Genomic DNA, 22,642 nt, shown 5'->3' with positions numbered 1-22,642 from the left:
AATAAAATGCAATTTAATTGTTTAATAATCATACAATGTGATTTTCTGGATTTTTTTTTTAAGATTCTGTCTCTCATAGTTGGTGTTTTCCGATGATAATTCCAGACCTCTCCATTCTTTGTGGGTTGGATAACTTGCAAAATCGGCAGTGTATCAAATACTTATTTTCAAATTTGATTGTGAATATTCATTAGACCCAATAGAACAATATTGGGAGTAGAGGGGGGATTTTCAAGTTATATCTGAAATGTAAAGATGGTTCTAGAATGTAGACAGTGCTCCCAGATTAATATTTGGGTTGGATTGCAATATTAAAGTGCCCACTGGTTGTCTGGCAGTGGCTTTTTCTTTTCCCATCTTCCCATTTAAAGCGCATGAATTAGCAGAGCAGAGCATGTTCATGTTCGTGTGGGGAATCAGGATAGATAATGGTAAGCCAAACTGAAGAACATTTTGTGGGAAGTATGTTTATATACAAGTCTTTAAGAATTTTATTTTATACTAATTAAAAAATATAAACTCAGAATTGTTTATGTTGTATGTATAAAATATACATGCAAAACCGGTGCCGGCTAAATGCTCCATGGAATAAATGAAAAATATTCCTAAATGCATTGGTATTAAATTGCATATTATTTACAGCTTTAGATAAGTAAATTGGATAAAGGTCTGGAGGCAAAACTCAAGCGAGTTATTTTGTCTCAATGGGAATAGAGAATTATCTGGAGATAAAATGACTATAATACCAATTGCACGGACTACCATTAGTAAGAGAAGCAGCTTTTTTTTAGCTTCAAAAAACGCATTTACATTAAGTGCGTCTATTTCAAATAAGTAAATAGCACAAAATATTGTTTTTAGGCTTTTTTGTGTGTTTTTCTTTTTTAACAAGGGAGAGCTATTACCTTCAGCAGTAATAAATTACATTACTGTTCATTAACATGTTAATGAAATACTAAAGTGATAAGAAAGCTCAGCGCAGAGCCAGTTACAGGTCTATTAATTCGCATGCCTTGGGCAGTCAATGGAATTGCTCCATTCTCAGCCATTATCCAAACGGCTAAAGACATACGATTACGGCTGGTGCATACGCAACACTCTTTCTTATGCAATAAAAAAATATAAATTACAGGTTTAGAATTAATGATGCAAATTATGACGGTAGCACATATTAAAAGGACTATTAGCTAAACCTTACTACTTTTAACCACTTTTTAAGGGAAAAAAACGGATTAAAACATTCTGCTGCTTCTTTTAATGTTTGCACATATCTATATATTGGCGAGTTGTGCACATTGAAGAGATATGCCACAGTGGAACAAATATGTTTTATATAGGGGGGATGAGGTTCTTTTAGGCAATTTTTACATGAATATTTCTTCCCCGAAGCATAGGATTGTGGCTCAGAAGATGCCACAGGAAAAAAAAATGAAATTCTCAGTATTTCCTACCTCTCATTAATAGAATGTTTAGCAATTTGTATTATTTAATATGCAAATTGTCTCTTCAGAGAGGACGTGCCCCTGTACTAACCAGACATCAGTACTGGCATATTGAGCTTTTAACAGTGTATCTGTCGCAAATCTTATTCCTATGACATAGGCCATGTTCACAAAATCAGTATTTGGTCAGTATTTTACCTCAGTATTTGTAAACCAGGAGTGGGTGATAAATGCAGAAGTGGTGACGTGTTTCTATTATACTTTTCCTCTGATTGTTCCACTCCTGGTTTTGGCTTACAAATACTGAGGTAAAATACTCACCAAATACTGATAGTGTGACGGCAGCCTTAGGCTGATGGAGCTTAATTTCCTCTAATTACATCTTTTGCTTTGTAACGGATTACATCTAAAAATCTATATATATAAGTTTCTATCAGCTTCCAAATCTAATGATCGGTGTGAATGAATGTGTAATACAAGGCAAGAAAGACTTTTTCTTACCGTTTTGTTTTTAGTTTTCACCCTCCGCGGCATGACCTTGCCATCATCCGCGGGCATTGCCTGTGAGATAACAGCCTGTAGAAAGGTATCAAGTGTGAAAGGAAAGGAGAATAAGAAACTTGGGATCCATTCGTGATCTGTCCCAGGTTTCCTGACCATGACATGCCCCAAATGTGGAAAACAGGTGGAGATTTTTATTTTTTTTATCTCACATGAACTGCAGCACACACATAAAAATCCACTTACAACAGACGGTGACAAGCGGCCTGGAAATGAATGGAGCAAGTCATATCCTTCACAATTCGTGAACACTTCCACACAGCAACACTCAAGAATAAGGAGGACGACAATGATTCTGGAGAATCCTTTCTTGGAGCTCTACGCTGATGCTTAGTTATTCCTCTTCTATATGTAGGCGTAAACTGACAAAGGGGAGTTACTATTCCATTAGCAATAGGGTGTGGCATACACTGGCAGCTCCGATTGGGCAGTCACACTGTTTGACAGCATGTTACCAGTTGCAGGTGTGTCTATCAATTCATATATTTTTCTAGATATTACTGAAGAACGGCATAATGTACAACCTTAAGAAAAGAGAATCCGGAATTGTTATTTTATTAAAAATTTACTAAAAACTGGAACATCGGGCAAGCTGAACGCTTCGCTTAAATTTCCCTCCTCACTCATGCACGGACCCCACAAGTATCCATGCACAATGACCATGCTAGACACAGATACAATAAACCATATCATGTATGGGTGAGCAATCTAACAGCGGGTAACAGACCCTGTCATAGACTTCGCTAAATTCTAAATAAAATATGTAATACACAGATCATAACCTACAGATTCAGAGGGGCTGTGTAATTACATTATATATATATATATATATATATATATATATATATATACATACACACACATATATAAACTAAAACTCCCGGACAGTAAAATCATTCTGTCATCGCTGCTTCCAAGAAAGGACATACTCAGGCCAACCACCCAAGCCATCAATGCAGAACTGACTGAAAAGATCAAGACTGTACCAAACGTGACCCTGGCACAACACCTCTCCATAAACAACAGTCACCTGCACGATGATAAACACCTCAACAAACAAGGGGTCAGCCTCCTGGCCAAAGAGCTGAAGGACATCGTGCTAAACAGAGACCCCGGGCCTGGATTCAACAGGGGCCATAATCACACTGAAAGACCCCCGAGAACGGTAAAGCAGAAAACCCCAAGGCTACCTCCTGAAGCTGGAAACAATGCTCTTTACCCAGTGTCAGACCATCAGAGGTGGAGACCTCCACAGAGGAGACCACCGAGCCCACACAGACACATGCAGAGCAGAGACAGGGTTGAGATAAAGAACCTGCTCATGGAGCTGTGCAGAATAATAATGTGACTGGATGGAACCAAGCACTTCTATAAAACTGTCAGAAATCCAGTTTGTCCCACACAGCCATACTCATTACAAGGTATATACACACAAACCACACAGAAGAATGTCTTCACTTACAATCAGCAGCTGGAATATCCAGGGTCTCAACGCCTCAACCTTTGGATCTAAAACAAAGGACCCTGATTTTATACAAAGTATGAAAAATATAGACATTCAGATCCTCCTGGAAACATGGACCAGAGCCGAAAACGAATCCCTGGTGCCTACTGGATACAAGGAATTCTCGGTCCATGCCCAGAAAAATAAAAACATCAAACAGGGCCGGGGCTCAGGAGGAGTAGTGATCTGGTATAAAGAGGAGCTCCACCAGTACATCAAACCGGTGAAGAAAGGAGGCAGCCACATATGGATCAGAATCAGCAGCTCCATCCTCACCTGTCAGTCTGATGTCCACCTCTGTGCCACCTATATACCACCACCAGAGTCCCCCTACTTCAATCCAGACTGCTTCGAGATCTTACAAAGAGAAGCCGCCCATTATCAGGCCCTGGGCAAAGTTCTCATCTTTGGAGACCTCAATGCAAGAACAGGGAGAGAGAGAGACTTCCTGACCACGGATGGAAACATCTACATACTTGGAGCAGAGAATGACGGCCAAGACCCTGTACACACTGAGAGAAACAGCTATGACAGTACAGTCAACAAAAGTGGCAGAAAGCTCCTGAACGTATGTAAAAGTTTAGGACTTCATATCCTTAATGGACGAAGCAAGGGTGACTCCTTAGGAAGGTATACACTAAACTCCCATGTAGGGAGGAGTGTAGTTGATTACGCCATTACAGACCTGAACCTGGCAGATGTCAGCGCCTTCATAGTCACCCCACAAACGCACCTGTCAGACCACAGCCAACTTCTTCCGTACATGACATCTACAGAGAAACCATCCACTCAGAAGCCACAGCAGAGCGGCCTCTTCACCCAGCCTCCATCCTATAAATGGTCCAAAATGTCGGCACTAAAGTATAAAGAAGCTTCCAGCAGACCTGAAGTACAGCGGATGCTCCACCACTTCTACAACCTCGAGTACATGCCAAACCCAGAGGGAGTGAGCCAAGCAGCAAAGGACCTCAACAATATATTCTACGCAATGGCCAGACTGTCAGACCTTAAAAAAGTCGACTACAAGAGACCAAAATAAACACAGGTCAATGGCTGGTTTGACAGAGAATGTAAAGCTGTAAGGAAGACCCTGAGAACAGCCTCCAACAAGAAACACAGAGACCCCAACCACCTGGGTCTGAGGGAATCCTATGAATCCATACAAAAGCAGTACAAAACCATCCTCAGGAGGAAGAAGCAGAGTTACATCTCTACCAAGCTTAATCAACTCCAAGACGCCCTCCAAGACAACTCCTTCTGGGAACTATGGAACCACATGGGCACCAAAGACAAGAAAAACAACAACCATATCCAAAATGGCAACCTCTGGCTCCAATACTTCAGAGACCTCTATAAAGACATTCCAAAGGAAGGACTAAGCCAAGAACAGGAAAACATAATGGCGAAACTAAAAGCAATGGAGGAAAAAATCAAAAACTTCCAAAACCCGGTGGATACACCTATAACACTACAGGAAGTAACCGAGAGACTCTCCTCCATAAGATGTAGAAAAGCTGGCGGCCTGGATGGAATCCTACCAGAAATGCTGAAGTACAGCCCACCAGAAATACAGGCTGCAATGGTTAAACTCTTCAATATTGTACTCAGTGCCGGCTACTTCCCTCGTACCTGGAACCAAGGCCTCATCACACCCATCCACAAGAGTGGAGACAGGTATGACCCAGCCAACTACAGAGGCATATGTGTCAGCAGCAACCTGGGAAAACTGTTCAACAGTATCCTGAACAAGAGGATCCTCACCTTCCTCACCGAGCACAACGTCCTCAGCAAGAGCCAAGCAGGGTTCATGCCGAACAACCGCACCACTGACCACATCTATACTCTGCACAGCCTCATTCAGAGACACGTCTACAATACAAAGAATGGGAAGATATACGCCTGCTTTGTGGACTTTGAAAAGGCCTTTGACTCAGTGTGGAACCCGGGCTTATTCCTGAAACTTCTAGAGAGTGGAATAGGAGGAAAGACCTACGATGTCATCAAAAGCTCCTACACCGAGAACCGCTGCAGTGTGAGTGTGAACGGCAAAAGAATGGCTTACTTCCAGCAGAGCCGCGGAGTCAGACAAGGCTGCAGCCCAAGTCCAACGCTCTTCAACATCTACATCAACGAGCTGGCTACCGCCCTGGAATCCTCCTCAGCACCAGGACTCACCCTCCACGACGCTCAGGTGAAATTCCTGCTGTATGCAGATGACCTGCTGCTGCTGTCACCAACCGAGAAAGGCCTCCAGGACAACCTGAAAATCCTAGAGAAATTCAGCTCCACCTGGGCTCTACCGGTCAACCTAAAGAAAACCAACACCATGGTGTTCCAGAGGAGAAAGAGAAGATCAGGCCAACACCCATCATTCGTCCTCAACAACTGCGACCTCACAGGAACGGACAAATATACCTACCTGGGCCTAGAGATTCACCGGTCAGGGAGCTTCAAACAAGCCATAGAGACCCTGAAAGACAAGGCCTGCAAAACCTTCTATGCCATCCGAAGGACACTCTACCATCTGAAGCCACCAGTGAGGGTCTGGCTAAAAATCTTCGACTCCATCATCGCCCCAATCCTCCTGTATGGCAGCGAAGTCTGGGGTCCTCACACCTACCCAGACTGGTCAAAGTGGGATTCCAGTCCAACAGAAATATTCCACCTGGAATTCTGCAAGCACCTTCTCCAGGTCCATCGGAGCACCTCCAACAGTGCTTGCCGGGCCGAGCTGGGCAGATTCCCTCTACACCTAACAGTTCTAAAGAGGGCGCTGTCATTCCGGGCTCACCTGCATAGGAGCAATCCAAGCTCCCATCACCATAAAGCCCTGATACATGTAGGTGAAACAGAAAAACCAGAACCCTCGGAACAGCCCAGCCAAACCCAACCGGACCAGAACACCAATCACAACAACCTGACAAAAGCCGGAATCAGGAAGATGGCAGACGAAGGCCAGGAGAGGTATGTCAGTGACTGGAAGAATGATATCATCAGCTCACAGAAACTGACCATGTACCGGAGCCTACAGAGAGACTACAGACTGGCCCCATATCTGGAGAAACTCCCGGACCCCAGAGACCGCCAGATCCTGAGCCGATATAGACTCAGTGCCCACAGTCTGGCCATCGAATGTGGCCGACACAGGCAGAGCTACAAGCCCAGGGAGGAAAGACTGTGCCAACACTGTGACCAGGAGGCCATAGAGGACGAAACCCACTTCCTGCTACACTGCTCCAAATACTCAGCAGTGAGGGACACTCACTTCAGGAGACTCTCACATCTCTTCCCAGACTTCATCACCATGAAGGAGGAAGAGAAAACATATATCCTGCTGGGAGAAGAAGAGAGAGCGGTGGAGATAGCAGTGCGGTATGTGAGCGAATGCCATAGACTGCTAGAAAGAACTATGATGCCATGGACTATAGCCCCCACAATGGATCTGCCCCATCCACCTCCCATATGCCATGGAATATAGCCCCCACCCTGGATCTGCCCCATCCACCTCCCCTATGCCATGGAATATAGCCCCCACCCTGGATCTGCCCCATCCACCTCCCCTATGCCATGGACTATAGCCCCCACCCTGGATCTGCCCCCATCCACCTTCCCTACAGCTCCTACCCAACATCCCCACAGTCCCTATCCCTATTGCCTTTATACACTTGCTTTGGCATTGTGTATTTGGTCCTGCCAATAAAGCTTCTTTGAATCTTGAATCTGTATATACACACACACACCGGTGTATATATATATATATATATATATATATATATATATATATATATATATATATATATATATATAGACTGTATATACATATATATATACATATATATATATATATATATACATACATATATATATATATACATATACAGTGGGGCAAAAAAGTATTTAGTCAGACAGCAATAGTGCAAGTTCCACCACTTAAAAAGATGAGAGGCGTCTGTAATTTACATCATAGGTAGACCTCAACTATGGGAGACAAACTGAGGAAAAAAATCCAGAAAATCACATTGTCTGTTTTTTTAACATTTTATTTGCATATTATGGTGGAAAATAAGTATTTGGTCAGAAACAAAATTTCATCTCAATACTTTGTAATATATCCTTTGTTGGCAATGACAGAGGTCAAACGTTTTCTGTAAGTCTTCACAAGGTTGCCACACACTGTTGTTGGTATGTCGGCCCATTCCTCCATGCAGATCTCCTCTAGAGCAGTGATGTTTTTGGCTTTTCGCTTGGCAACACGGACTTTCAACTCCCTCCAAAGGTTTTCTATAGGGTTGAGATCTGGAGACTGGCTAGGCCACTCCAGGACCTTGAAATGCTTCTTACGAAGCCACTCCTTCGTTGCCCTGGCGGTGTGCTTTGGATCATTGTCATGTTGAAAGACCCAGCCACGTTTCATCTTCAATGCCCTTGCTGATGGAAGGAGGTTTACACTCAAACTCTCACGATACATGGCCCCATTCATTCTTTCATGTACCCGGATCAGTCGTCCTGGCCCCTTTGCAGAGAAACAGCCCCAAAGCATGATGTTTCCACCACCATGCTTTACAGTAGGTATGGTGTTTGATGGATGCAACTCAGTATTCTTTTTCCTCCAAACACGACAAGTTGTGTTTCTACCAAACAGTTCCAGTTTGCTTTCATCAGACCATAGGACATTCTCCCAAAACTCCTCTGGATCATCCAAATGCTCTCTAGCAAATTTCAGAAGGGCCCGGACATGTACTGGCTTAAGCAGTGGGACACGTCTGGCACTGCAGGATCTGAGTCCATGGTGGCGTAGTGTGTTACTTATGGTAGGCCTTGTTACATTGGTCCCAGCTCTCTGCAGTTCATTCACTAGGTCCCCCCGCGTGGTTCTGGGATTTTTGCTCACCGTTCTTGTGATCATTCTGACCCCACGGGGTGGGATTTTGCGTGGAGCCCCAGATCGAGGGAGATTATCAGTGGTCTTGTATGTCTTCCATTTTCTAATTATTGCTCCCACTGTTGATTTCTTCACTCCAAGCTGGTTGGCTATTGCAGATTCAGTCTTCCCAGCCTGGTGCAGGGCTACAATTTTGTTTCTGGTGTCCTTTGACAGCTCTTTGGTCTTCACCATAGTGGAGTTTGGAGTCAGACTGTTTGAGGGTGTGCACAGGTGTCTTTTTATACTGATAACAAGTTTAAACAGGTGCCATTACTACAGGTAATGAGTGGAGGAAAGAGGAGACTCTTAAAGAAGAAGTTACAGGTCTGTGAGAGCCAGAAATCTGGATTGTTTGTTTCTGACCAAATACTTATTTTCCACCATAATATGCAAAAAAATGATAAAAAAACAGACAATGTGATTTTCTGGATTTTTTTTTCTCAGTTTGTCTCCCATAGTTGAGGTCTACCTATGATGTAAATTACAGACGCCTCTCATCTTTTTAAGTGGTGGAACTTGCACTATTGCTGACTGACTAAATACTTTTTTGCCCCACTGTATATACATATATATATACACCGGTGTGTGTGTGTATATACAGATATATATAGTGTGTGTGCACTAGCCAGGTGGGACAGAGGCTACAAAGAGTATCTTTCACTATGGAGGACCTAGGATGATTTCCTGCATGGGATAGACAACCCATTAATTTTAATAGGTATTGTGTAATGTCTCATATTCCCTGTGATGGACGCTGGAAGAAATTTGAATATTTAGATCCAGATTTCCCCAAAGTATAGCTACTTGGTGGGAATCCAATCAACGACATCCTGTAATCAATTTATTGTCAGGGGTAAGGACCTTTCTAATGAAAATAAATTTACCAAAATATTACAATGCTTTTATTACTAAAATATTAATGTCTGATGAATAGCTACCACGTTATTCTCTACTATGAAGTAGTCTTCATGTGTCAATACTGACTTCTTGCCCAAAAACTCAGAAGTCTTTTAATATGCAGCATTTTCGCCCCTACTGTACCCACCAAATACAACTGATGTATCATTAGATGAAACAATGGAACACAAGGTCAACAAAAACAAAAAATGGAGCTCGCATTAATTCAGCCTTCAGCATTAATTCAGCCGACGCATTTTGTTCCACAGTAGTTAGTAGGGGGGGGGGGGGGGGCTGGCAGAAGACAACAGAGGGACGGCTTCTTCTACAGAGTCTGGAATAGTAGACTCACAATGTACTTTAAAGTCACCAGTCAAGGTAAAAAAAAAAACAGCTGGATTTTTCCTCTAGCTTTCTGCTGTTGTCAGCAGTAATAGCTCAGTTTTCAGCACCTTGGTGTTGATAATATCAGGATAGAAACTATTAAACTGTCCTGTGGTTCCATCAGAGCTTTTCACCTACCTCTACATACCTACCTATTATATCCATCCTCCTTGTATGCAGTCGGGTGGGTACCTCTCTTCCTTATCCCCTTTTTCCCTTTGATTACCACTCCCGGCACGGCTTCTTGCCTTAGGATATTGAGGATGTCCTCATTTTTTTGTCACCTCTTTGGTTTTTTGTTTGTTTAATTTTTTGCTTTATTATTACTTTCTTCTCTTAGGGTACCGTCACACTATACGATTTACCAACGATCACGACCAGCGATACGACCTGGCCGTGATCGTTGGTAAGTCGTAGTGTGGTCGCTGGAGAGCTGTCACACAGACAGCTCTCCAGCGACCAACGATGCCGAGGTCCCCGGGTAACCAGGGTAAACATCGGGTTACTAAGCGCAGGGCCGCGCTTAGTAACCCGATGTTTAACCTGGTTACCAGCGTAAAAAAAAACAAACACTACATACTTACATTCCGGTGTCTGTCCCTTGCCGTCTGCTTCCCGCACTGACTGAGCGCCGGCCGTAAAGTGAAAGCACAGCGGTGACGTCACCGCTGTGCTCTGCTTTCACTTTACGGCCGGCAGTCAGTGAGTGCGGGAAGCAGACGGCAAGGGACATGACGGACACCGGAATGTAAGTATGTAGTGTTTTTTTTTTTTTTTTACATTTACGCTGGTAACCAGGGTAAACATCGGGTTACTAAGCGCGGCCCTGCGCTTAGTAACCCGATGTTTACCCTGGTTACAAGCGAACGCATCGCTAGATCGGTGTCACACACACCGATCTAGCGATGACAGCGGGAGATCCAGCGACGAAAGAATGTTCCAAACGATCTGCTACGACGTACGATTCTCAGCAGGATCCCTGATCGCTGCTGCGTGTCAGACACAGCAATATCGTATGGATATCGCTGGAACGTCACGAATCGTACCGTCGTAGCGACAAAAGTGCCACTGTGTGACGGTACCCTTACGACTAAAAGACTGACGAAGGTCCATGTGGGACCGAAACGTCTTTTGTTGGACAGACTGCACTAAAAATCTTCATAGGAAATTCTTGAGTTGAGTGCCAAGTTTTATTTGTATACTTACCGGCCTGGGAACCTACTTGTGCACCACTTCATACGACTTGGCTAAATTTCACACCACGAACAGAAACATGGTCTGATCATATCACAGCTCCTTGGCAGTGGAGGAAGCAAAAGAGTATACAGACAGGACAGTATGAGAAAAACATTGCTTAAAAACAGGCAGTGAACTGTATTCCATCACAAAAATAATCAGCTGTGTGTGATCCTCTGAAGTCCTGTCTGTATATTCTCTTTTGCTTCCCCCCCACTGCCCAGGAGCTGTGGTATGATCAGACCGTGGTCCTGCACGGTCAGACACAGCCATTACTCAGTACACAGCAGGGGCACATTTATAAGATCTCAGCACAGGAACATTATTTTTTTAACACATCTAATTATGGATCTTATTTTTATTCCAAGATCTATGTACTTTGTGGGACAACCCCTTTAAAGTACCTTTTAATATTCTACATTGTGACAAAGGCCATGTTGATATGAACATATTTGAGGCCGTAAAAAAATTCAAGTTTTTGAGGTGGAAACTGCTTCTGTGAACGCTCCTATTTAAGGAACTTTTTGGAGTTTTTCTTTTTCTGAAACAGTTCTGAAACATTTTGGAAATGTTTATTTCTGACGCGTTCGTTGCAGGTTTTGATTGAGCAGTACCTAGAATGGAGAGGTTTCTTTCAAGATCCATTGCGAGATAGTGGAGTGATTCTTCAAAACTTTTTTTCTCAAGCAGTTTTGAAGCGGTTTTGAAGATTTTGGAAAGGATCCACTACCAAAAATAAAATCCCTCAAAAAGCTCCATGTAAACATAGACTACTCTTGCTGGATAAGCAACATTAATACAATATATAACAGAACACACCTTGCAAAACATCATAGCACTTCATAAACAGGGAAAAAGGTGTATAAACCCACAATGTAGGAAGAATTGTCCCCCTGGCATATATCCCAACTTCCTTCATCATCAGTCGCAGTATAATTGCGATTCCTTACGTTTCTTCCTAATAAATAAGCAAGGACTGGGTCTGCAGAGAGTGATTCTATACAAATGAATGGAAGTCGGTGAGTTTGAAATGAAGACACAAAACCTGCTGATATTACACTCAGACCAGAATGGGTCACAATGTGGACTATTACACGGGATCACTAACCTCATCTATTGCTTTCTTATAGCTCTTTGCACAAGGGAGGGATAATCAGCATCGGAGAAAGCAGAGCAGGTCAAGGGAAAAACACAGGGAAGGAAGCAGGTTAAAGATACAAGTGTTAGTTCCATGCTTGTCAAGCTTTCTGACAGGGCAGACACACAGCCAAGTGCTCGCCAGAGGACACAGCACAGCGCACGAGGTGCCCAATCACTAACACACCGTGCATGCTACAGTACAGGTACGTTCATAGTGTCACATTCAACATAATACATGAACGCGATACAGACGTACGTCATTAAATATAAGAAGGTTAATATTAAGTCACACACCCTGCAGTGATAGCACATACTAGCACAATGACGCTTATGTAATCAGCCCCTCCCCCTCCAAAAAAAACACCTAAAAACAACAAAATTTGTAGAGACTAGTACTAAACAATCAGATGTACAATACAGATGAACAAATACTTATGCAACTTATTTTGTAGACTCCCAGGTCAATTCACTTCATCAGATTTTGAACTTACCGCAACTCCTTCCCACATGACGAAGTGAATTACTGTCCTGGGAAGGGGTCCGCATGCTGGGGGCGGCTAGATTACATAGCCGAGATCTGTCTAACAGCTGAGCTATATGCATGTGATTATTGCTAATTAGTGAGCGTGCTCGGATAAGGTGTTAGGGTACCGTCTCACAGTGGCATTTTGATCGCTACGACGGCACGATTTGTGACGTTCCAGCGATATATCCGTGACGTTCCAGCGATCTCGCTGTGTCTGACACGCTGCTGCGATCAGGGACCCCGCTGAGAATCGTACGTCGTAGCAGATCGTTTGAAACTTTCTTTCGTCGTCTAGTGTCCCGCTGTGGCGGCATGATCGCATGGTGTAACAAAGGTGTGCACGATATTGTATACGATGTGCGCATAGTAACCAACGGCTTCTACATCGCACATACGTCATGAAATTATCGCTCCAGCGTCGTACATTGCAAAGTGTGACAGAAGCAAACGACGCTGGAGCGATATTGTTACGATGCTGGAGCGTCACGGATCGTGCCGTCGTAGCGATCAAAATGCCACGGTGTGACGGTACCCTTATCTGACCATGTGCTGAGTGACTTCGGTGTGCTCATGAAATATGTTCCCACGCCTGCACGTCTCGCGGCTGTTGGACAGCCACATAACATGTAAGGATTGCCTAACCAACAGGCGAGACATGCAGATGCATATTTTTCGAGCACACTGCAGTCACTCGGTTAGCACATGAGCACGCTCGGATAACACCTTATCTCAGCACATTCGCTCATCACTACTGCTAAAGATCCATACAAACTAGGGCTCATTACCGCATAAGAGTCCATTCCAATGTGTCCCTAGAGCTGCCCTCCATTTTAAGTGATGGGAATAAGCTTTTGGGAAGGGCCAGTGGCAATTTTCAATGGCACTGACAGAAAACGCCAAGTGCTGAGCTCCGCAATCTCCAGTAGTTCTACAGGGAATGACTGCAGCAGGGGCATGGACCTATTCCACCCAAGCATTTCAGAGCCCAGTTCTCAGGGTCAGTGGGTGTCCCTGTGGCCGGACCCCACACAGATCACAATGTTATCACCTATGGTAACTCTCTAATGGCCAGTCCTAGCTGACCCTTGAAGGCCTTAGTGTCTGTTTTATTTCCAGAAACCAGTGTTATGCCTTCATAGGCTGTGTCTGGCAATGAAGTCCAACCACTTACAACCACAAAAAGTAGAGATGAGCGAATATTTCAATATTCGGTTCAGGTTGTGATCGCCATATTTGCAATATTCGCCAAACGCCATTGGAGTCAATGGGAGTAGAGATGAGTGAATATGTTTGGAAACGATCGTCAAACAAATTCAGCACAAATATGGTATGAATATGGCAAATTTGGATTCGGCGATCGTTTTCTGAACATATTCGCTCAACTCTAGTCACAATGACCAAGGTCACTTATCAAAAAAGCTTTATAAAAAGCCAAAAAAACAAACTTAAAATCACTAAAATTAGATTTTAATCAAAGTCTGTAGCTATACTGAAACCTGTAGCCATCAGAGATAGATGTACGTGGGAAGCATCCAGGAAGCTGTTCTCCCAACCAATCCATGGCATAGAATATGCAGATACTGATACACCCTCATCATTCACGAGAAATTAAAACACATTTATCTCACAAAGTCTCACCTCTCCTCCTGCTCCTCGCATTAGACTTAACATTATTAACTACACAAAAGCGCTTTTCTACATCTGTGCTTCCAATGTGGAGCCGCCATATCAGTGAATGGCAATGTAAAGCACCAGCAGAATGTCTGTTGTGTCGCTCACTAACCTGTCATCTTTATAATGTCTCCTACCAGGGGGAATGCAGAAAGACGATGACGGCTCAATAGAGAGATTACTAAATATTGGGAAATGACGGCACACAGCAAAGTAATAAGTAGCTGAGTGCTCACGGCTGGATCTCTAAGTACAAGGACAATAAGGGTATACAGGGAAACACACATTTACCCAACATACACGAGGTGCAGTAACCACATAGACAAAGATACCGACTAATCATTACCAGTTCACTTTATTCTAGGCGGTGCGCCAAGTATTTCATGATTAAAAAGGTCATCTGTGAATTAATTTAATATTCACGTGCTAGGAAATGTGATAAAAACAGCAAAATAATAAAGGCTCACCCCTTTAAGTCACTGCCGCTCTAGGTTCTGATGCCAATTAGTTCTACATTGCTGACACACATGCCATGTAAGCAAGTGACTGCTGCAGCCAATCACTGGCTGCAGAGTGAAAATCTAGGCAGGTAACCACTGCAACCAGTGATCTCATGCAATCTATGCAGGTGACCACTTGGGCCAAATACTTGCGAAAATAATTTATGGCCGCCACCTCTTCAAGAGGTATCCTTAAGTTTGGAAGTTATCCCCTATCCATGTGATAGGCAATTTGTCAATCGCTGGGGATCTGACTGCTGGGACCCTCAATCTTGAGAACCAGGGCTCTGAAGAGTCTAATGTGAATGGAGCAGTAGCTGATCATGCACATTGCTGATCCATTCATGGTTATGGACGTGGTGTGTTTGGTTACCTCCGGAGGACCCATTAGGGATGAATGGAGCATCAATGCACATGATCAATGACTGCTCCCTTCACATTAGACTCTTCAAAGCCTAAGTTCTTAAGATCAGTCGGGGTCCAGCAGTCAGATCCCCAGCGATTGGCAAGTATCACTTGGATGTGGAATATCTCCCAAACTTGAGAACACCCCTATAAAGCTGCTGCTGCTTTGCCATCAGTTTACCTCAAGGCAGCTGATCCACATGCCGTCTAAGCATGTGGCCAATCACTAGTGTCAGAGAGAACAACTGTGATGTGTAGGCATGTGTCCATTAGTCAGTGATCAACAGTGATCCAGCGCCTGTATATAATCTGTTGCCTAAGCACATTACCGCTGCGTCCTATGACATATCATTTGGTGGCCACTGTAGTCACCTGCTTTGCGCTGGATCACTGCTGATCACTGACTGTAATGGGCACATGCCTACACATCACAGTTGCTCTATCTGACACTAGTGATTCTATATATAGGCTATATATATATATAGACTTGAAAAAGGCTCAGTGTGAGCCGAAATGTCGCACAGAGATGTTAATTGAATAAACTTCACACTTTTTTCACCTTGAAAAGGACTTGGAGTGCTGCCTTCTTTTGCTTATTTTGTATACCCGCCTGAGGAAGGCAGATTGCCGAAACGCGCGTTGGGGAGGGCGGGACTGCTGTGCACGTGCATTGTGACCTACCACTGTGGTATGTATATTATACATCTTTTTTACATCTGTAGGGTCATAGACACTGATGATGTTTCTATATGCTGTTAGCAAATTCATTTTTCATATGGACTTTGTCCATGGAAATACCAATGCACCTCAGTCCGGTCCCTTTTGATTAGATGTGTATGTGTGGGCTTGTGTGGGGGATTGTTTTAGCCTGCCATATTGTTTACCTGTGTCTTTTTATCAATAAAGTTTTTTCTATATTTGCATAATCGGACTTTTTGGACTGCATTCTTTGGTGCTTGTTTGTGTTGTATACATGTTGGGTAGATGAGTGGACCATCCTACCCAGGAGGCCAGGCACCCACCGGTGAGCATTGTGCTGTTCCAATTTTTCTCTCTCTCTATCTATCTATCTATATATACAGGGTGGGCCAGTTATATGAATACACCTGGGTGGGTCATTTATAAAGTTGGATCCAAAATGGCCGACTTCAAAATGGCCGCCATGGTCACCACCCGTCTTGAAACGTTTTCCACCTCCCACATACTAATGTGCCACAAACAGGAAGTCGATATCACCAACCATTCCCATTTTATTTAGGTGTATCCATAAAAATGGCCTACCCAGTATATACACAAACATGCATAAATATATACTGGACAATCCCTTTATCCACCACTAAAGATTTATATTGGTAATGGATTCTGCATAGAGGCCAGGTGTCATGACAAGGGACAACTTTTCAAACCAATGACATTAGGTATAATTTGTAAAGCGCTGCAAATAAAATTATTATTATTATTATTTAAGAAGTCATCGGACAGGATCTGATGGACATTTCGCTTATCACATCCCTCACAGCCACCGGTGAGGTGTTACTTCTCCAGGCAAATGAAGAGCCTCAAAGATGAATATTATATTTACCGATTGTTCTGGCGATAACAGTCATTTTTATACAGGCACTAGCTGAAGAGCCTGGCATTGCCTGGGCATAGTAAATATCTGTGGTTAGTTATAGCACCTCACTTCTCTCATTTTCCCATCACATCTCATTTTCTCCCTCACTCCTCTCATTCCCCCCTAACACTTGTCATTTCGACTTCACATCTGTCATTTTCCGATTACTCCACTATTTTCACCTCACACCTCTCATTTTCCCCTCAGTATATACATGTTTGTCATCTCCCATATATAGTATACGCCTGTATGTCATCTCCTGTATATAGTATATACCTGTATGTCATCTCCCCTGTATATAGTATATACCTGTGTGTCATCTCCCCTGTATATAGTATGTACCTGTATGTCATCTCCTCCTGTATACAGTATGTCATCTCCTGTATATAGTATATACGTGTGTCATCTCCTCCTGTACATAGTATATACCTGTATGTAATCTACTCCTGTATATAGTATATACCTGTAAGTCATCTGCTCCTGTATATAGTATATACCTGTGTATCATCTCCTCCTGTATATATATATCTGTGTGTCATCTGCTCCTGTATATAGTATATACCTGTATGTCATCTCCTCCTGTATACAGTATGTAATCTCCTGTATATAGTACATACGTGTGTCATCTCCTCCTGTATATAGTATATACCTGTGTCATCTCCTCCTATATATAGTATATACCTGTATGTCATCTCCCCTGTATATAGTATATACCTGTGTCATCTCCCCTGTATATAGTATGTACCTGTATGTCATCTCCTCCTGTATACAGTATGTCATCTCCTGTATATAGTATATACGTGTGTCATCTCCTCCTGTATATAGTATATACCTGTATGTAATCTACTCCTGTATATAGTATATATGTGTGTCATCTCCTTCTGTATATAGTATATACCTGTGTGTCATCTCTCCTGTATATAGTATGTACCTGTATGTCATCTCCTCCTGTATATAGTATATATGTGTGTCATCTCCCCTGTATATAGTATATACCTGTATGTCATCTCCTTTTGTATATAGTATATATCTGTGTGTCATCTCCTCCTGTATATAGTATATATCTGTGTGTTATCTCCCCCTGTATTAGACCTTGTTTACACGTTATTTGCTCAGTATTTTTACCTCAGTATTTGTAAGCTAAATTGGCAGCCTGATAAATCCTCAGCCAACAGGAAGCCCTCCCCCCAGGCAGTATATATTAGCTCACACATACAAATAATAGACAGGTCATGTGACTGACAGCTGCCGTATTTCCTATATGGTACATTTGTTGCTCTTGTAGTTTGCCTATTAATCAGATTTTAATTTTTGAAGGATAATATCAGACTTGTGTGTGTTTTAGGGCGAGTTTCATGTGTCAAGTTGTGTGTGTTGAGTTGCGTGTGGCGACATGCATGTAGCGACTTTTGTGAGAGGAGTTTTGTGTGGCGACATGCGTGTAGCAACTTTCTGTGTTGAGTTGCATGTGACAGGTTAGCGTAGCAAGCTGTGTGCAGCAAGTTTTGCGCGTGGCGAGTTTTATGTGTGGTGCGTTTTGAGTATGTGCAAGTTTTGTGTGAGGCAACTTTTGCATGTGTTGCAACTTTTGTGCATGTGGCAATTTTTCCGCGTGTGCAAGTTTTGCGTGTGGCTAGTTCTCCATGAGGTGAGTTTTGCACGTGTGGCGAGTTTTGCGTGAGCCTAGTTTTGCATGTGGCGAGTTTTGCATGTGGGGAATTTTGCGCGTGGCGAGTTTTGAGCGGTGACTTTTGTGTTTTGACTTTTATGTGGTGAGGTTGGTGTATGTGTGGTGAAATATGTGTTCAAGCACGTGGTAGTGTGTGTGGCGCATTTTGTGTGTGTGTTCATATCCCCGTGTGTGGTGAGTATCCCATGTCGGGGCCCCACCTTAGCAACTGTACAGTATATACTCTTTGGCGCCGTCGCTCCCACTCTAAGTCCCCCTTGTTCACATCTGGTAGCTGTCAATTTGCCTCCAACACTTTTCCTTTCACTTTTTGCCCATTATGTAGATAGGGGCAAAATTGTTTGGTGAATTGGAACGCGCAGGGTTAAAATTTCGTCTCACAACATAGCCTATGACACTCTCTCGGGGTCCAGTCGTGTGACTGTGCAAAATTTTGTGGCTGTAGCTGCGACGGTGCAGATGCCAATCCCGGACATACACAGACACATTCAGCTTTATATATTAGATAATTAATCACGTTACATTTAACTGCAGTCACATTAGCCAATTATTAGGATTCCCAATGGGCCTTTACTTGTGCGATAGAGAAATGCCCTAAAGAGGCTAAGATTGCATTATTCTAATTCACCTTATCCAGATCACTAACATAATTCTCAGTACAGGGATATGGGATCTGATAAAATACTTTACATCCTGTTGTTCATTTTCCTGTGCACAAGATGCGAGCAGTGCTTACTCCACAGTATAAATACTACATATAACTCTATAATATGATACCTTGAGCTGCGGCGACCAAACATTCTCCATACAAGGAGCTAGAACACAGTAGCGCCATGTAGTGGCCATTCTAAAGTACTGCAGCTCAGATCACATTTGCTTACACTGGAGCTCAGCTGCACAACCATTACATAGTGTAATGAGTATCTGATGAACACTATATAGTGGTTGTGTCAAGAGTTCTGCCAAAGAAAATTGCACCCTTTTGTCCATTGAGGTGCAAAAACAGTCTAAAAATTATAATAAATCTGGCATAGGGCATGTACAATTGAGCCGGAGAATATGAGTGTATATACTTGTACAATACATCTAACTTACTATATATATATATATACATATACATATACATATACATATATATATATATATATATATATATATATACACACACACACACACACACACACAAATACATAAAAAAATGTTCATGCCTTATGCCACATTTAATATAATTTTTAGACATTTGCTGCACAATGTGACTGCAGCATAAATAATGGGGGCTGTAAAGTGAGATCAATATGATAATGTGTGTAAAACTGTAAAGCGCTGCGGAATATGTTAGCGCTATATAAAAATAAAGATTATTATTATTATTATTATCAATAGATCTGGTAACATGCATGAAGTGTACTATACAGAGTGAACCATTGATAAATGTGGCGTATCTTCAGATCACCAAATATTAGGCAGTGATAGGAAATCTGCCCTTTGTTCTTAAACTGTGAATTACAATTTATTAGGACACCTTGTGGAGAAAAGACATTATGACAGCATGCGACAAAAAAAAAAAAAAGAAATATTCAATAAACCTACAGCGGGTCGGCTCGGCCGCGTCATATTGTCTTCAGCTTTTACATTAGGTCCATCGTGTGGCAGGACTGGAGAGGCTTCAGGTTTATGGTTACCTGCAACAAGAAAAAGACAAACCAAGTTGTTTCTACTTTACATGCGGTGTCGCACATTCCATACACGTGATGAAAAGGAAAAGTTGTGAGAAACTTTAGAAGATAAAGAATATAATGTGTGACTGTAGAGGAAAAGATCACTAATACTAAAGAGTATCTGTAAAAAATACTGAGACCCTTGTTCAGGCTGCTGGTTTTCATATATTGGGGTGCAACGCGGTCAGCGTGACGTCAGCGCTGCACTGATAGACAACAGAACAGAAAGTTTTCTACATGGAGCCAACTCCCTTAATCTCCAGATTTAATTAGCATCACATTATTACCACCATAAAGATGAGCTGTGTCCCTCCTCTTATCACACACAGAAGCATAATACGGTGATAATGACATTCCGCGACTTTCTAACCTGCGGTACACTGAGTACACTGCGATGATCAGCAATCAAAGAATGAGAAAACAAGGACCTCAACTTTGTACACGCTCCTCAGGTTGGGCAAGAATTTCTGGTCTGCAGGACAGTGTCCAAAGAAGAGACAATCATATAACTCCACTTTGGTGTAACCATAACTCTGAACTCATTTAGAACAGAAAGAGGGACATGGTGAGCTGCTGCAAATTTAGACCACATTTTCTATGCAAGCTTCAATGTGGAGCCCACCCCAAAAAAAAGGCATGCAAAAAAAAAAAGCTATTGCTTTTTTAAGTTTTTATGTAGTGTTTAAAAAGCATTAAAACACAGTTTTAAATGAGCACTAAAAGTGCATCAAACATGGGTGAGAAGGCAGAAAACAAACGCAGAAAAAACTCAGAGATCGTTATTGACTAGTGATGAGCGACCGTGCTCGGGTCTATACCGAGTGACTTTGGAGTGATATGTTAGAGTCCCCGTGGCTGCATATCTCGCGGATGATTGACAGCTGAAACACATGTTTGTTAGGCCAATCCCTGCACAGGTTGCGGCTGTCGACCAGCTGCGAGACCAGACAAGTAGGCTCGGGAACTCGAACATATTTTTCGCCAAAGTCACTTGGTAGAGACCTGAGCATGCTTGGCTAACACCGCATCCGATCACGCACGCTCATCATTATTATTGACACCTGAAGAAGATGGGCAGATAAAAAGCAACAGAAAAAAAAATATCAATATTTACATTACGTGTGAACACAGCTTTGGATTAACGAAGACCGAAAACCTCACACTTTTTTATGTCATGCACTAATTATCATAAAAAATCTGTTCACTGTGTTGTTCAGGTTTTTATGATTACATGGTTACAACATTTGCCAGTGTTATTTGCAAATTTGCAATGTTTATTTTTTTAATGTGCATTAAAAATGTAATTATCGTATTTTTTTTTTTTTTTAGTAATTGTATAGCAAGAAATAGAATTTCTAAATTTTTTTTTACCCCTAGAATACAGGTAAACAGAAATGCACTGGTAAACCAAGATGTATCTCTATGTATCAGTACAATTTTCTGTAATTTTGGAGAATACAAAGCACTTTCAAGTATCGGAAATTCTCCCAAGATAGTTCCTCCCGCATGTGGTTCATAGCTTTTGATACTGCACCGATGTTGCTGGTTGGGAGTTTGAATTCCTGGGAGGCCAGAACTCAAGAAAAGAGATCAAGGAGTAGTTTAATTGAATGTATGGGTATAAAAAGCATAGAGATATCAGCCCCTCCTCGCAGAGTTAAATCGCTCACTTAAAGGGAACCAGTCACCAGTTTTTTATCACATTATTCAGCGCCTGTTGCGCATTCCATAAATGGGTATATAACCTCCTGACTCCCCTGTATACCTCCTAAAACCTTTTAAAGTTCTCACGCGCTGTATGTTAACCCTGTCAGTGGTCCGAGAGGCGTCCATTCTGGGCTCCCTGCCCTTCCTCTCAGCTTCTGATTGCCATCCTTCTGCTTTGATTGATGTGGATGACGCCTCCTGCATCATCCACATAGCCGGGCGAAATCCCATGTCTGAGCAGAGAAATTGCCAGCTCACACCTTCGCTCTATGCTCTGCCATACTGAGGCCAGAGCCGAAAACATCAGTGCGCATGCGCCCTCACACGTCTTTTCCTGCTCATGTACCAGAACTATTTTTCCGCCATTGCTGTGTGCAAGCACACTGATGTTTTCAGCTCTGCCCACAGTAGGGCAGAACAGCGCGCAGGCATGAGCTGGCGATTTCTCTGCGCAGGCGTGGGATTTCGCCCGGCTATGTGGATGATGCCGGAGATGTCATCCGTGTCAATCAAAGCAGGAGGATGGAGAGAGGCAGCCGGGAGCAGGAGAGAGCCCAGAACGGTCTCCTCTCTGACTGGACCGTCAGTATTAACATACAGCTCGGAAGAACTTTAAAAGGTTTTTTGGGGGTAAACAGGGGGTTATATAATAAGGTGACAGTATTAGTTTAGACATGAGAAATCTGGTGCCAGGTCCCCTGGTTTAATAACATGTGCTGTCC

The 22,642-nt window shown here is 42.7% G+C and overlaps 1 protein-coding gene across 13 annotated transcripts in view; it reads right to left on the bottom strand.

Annotated features, from left to right (window-relative positions):
- Window positions 1-22,642, bottom strand: part of TNIK (TRAF2 and NCK interacting kinase) — a 383,200-nt gene that overhangs the window by 50,049 nt on the left and 310,509 nt on the right. For 9 of the 13 annotated variants that reach the window (XM_069727314.1, XM_069727316.1, XM_069727321.1 and 6 more), the window contains 3 exons: window positions 20,086-20,177; window positions 12,057-12,080; window positions 1,944-2,018 (listed from right to left, as the gene is read on the bottom strand). In XM_069727314.1, the coding sequence (XP_069583415.1) occupies window positions 1,944-2,018; window positions 12,057-12,080; window positions 20,086-20,177 (191 nt within the window). The remainder of the gene's footprint in view (window positions 1-1,943; window positions 2,019-12,056; window positions 12,081-20,085; window positions 20,178-22,642) is intronic. The other 4 variants (XM_069727325.1, XM_069727319.1, XM_069727326.1 and 1 more) reach the window with 1 other exon arrangement.

This window comes from Ranitomeya imitator, chromosome 5 (assembly GCF_032444005.1).
Source record: "Ranitomeya imitator isolate aRanImi1 chromosome 5, aRanImi1.pri, whole genome shotgun sequence".
In the NCBI taxonomy this organism is placed as follows: Eukaryota; Metazoa; Chordata; class Amphibia; order Anura; family Dendrobatidae; genus Ranitomeya; species Ranitomeya imitator.
This window is presented reverse-complemented; position numbering and strand designations above follow the sequence as displayed.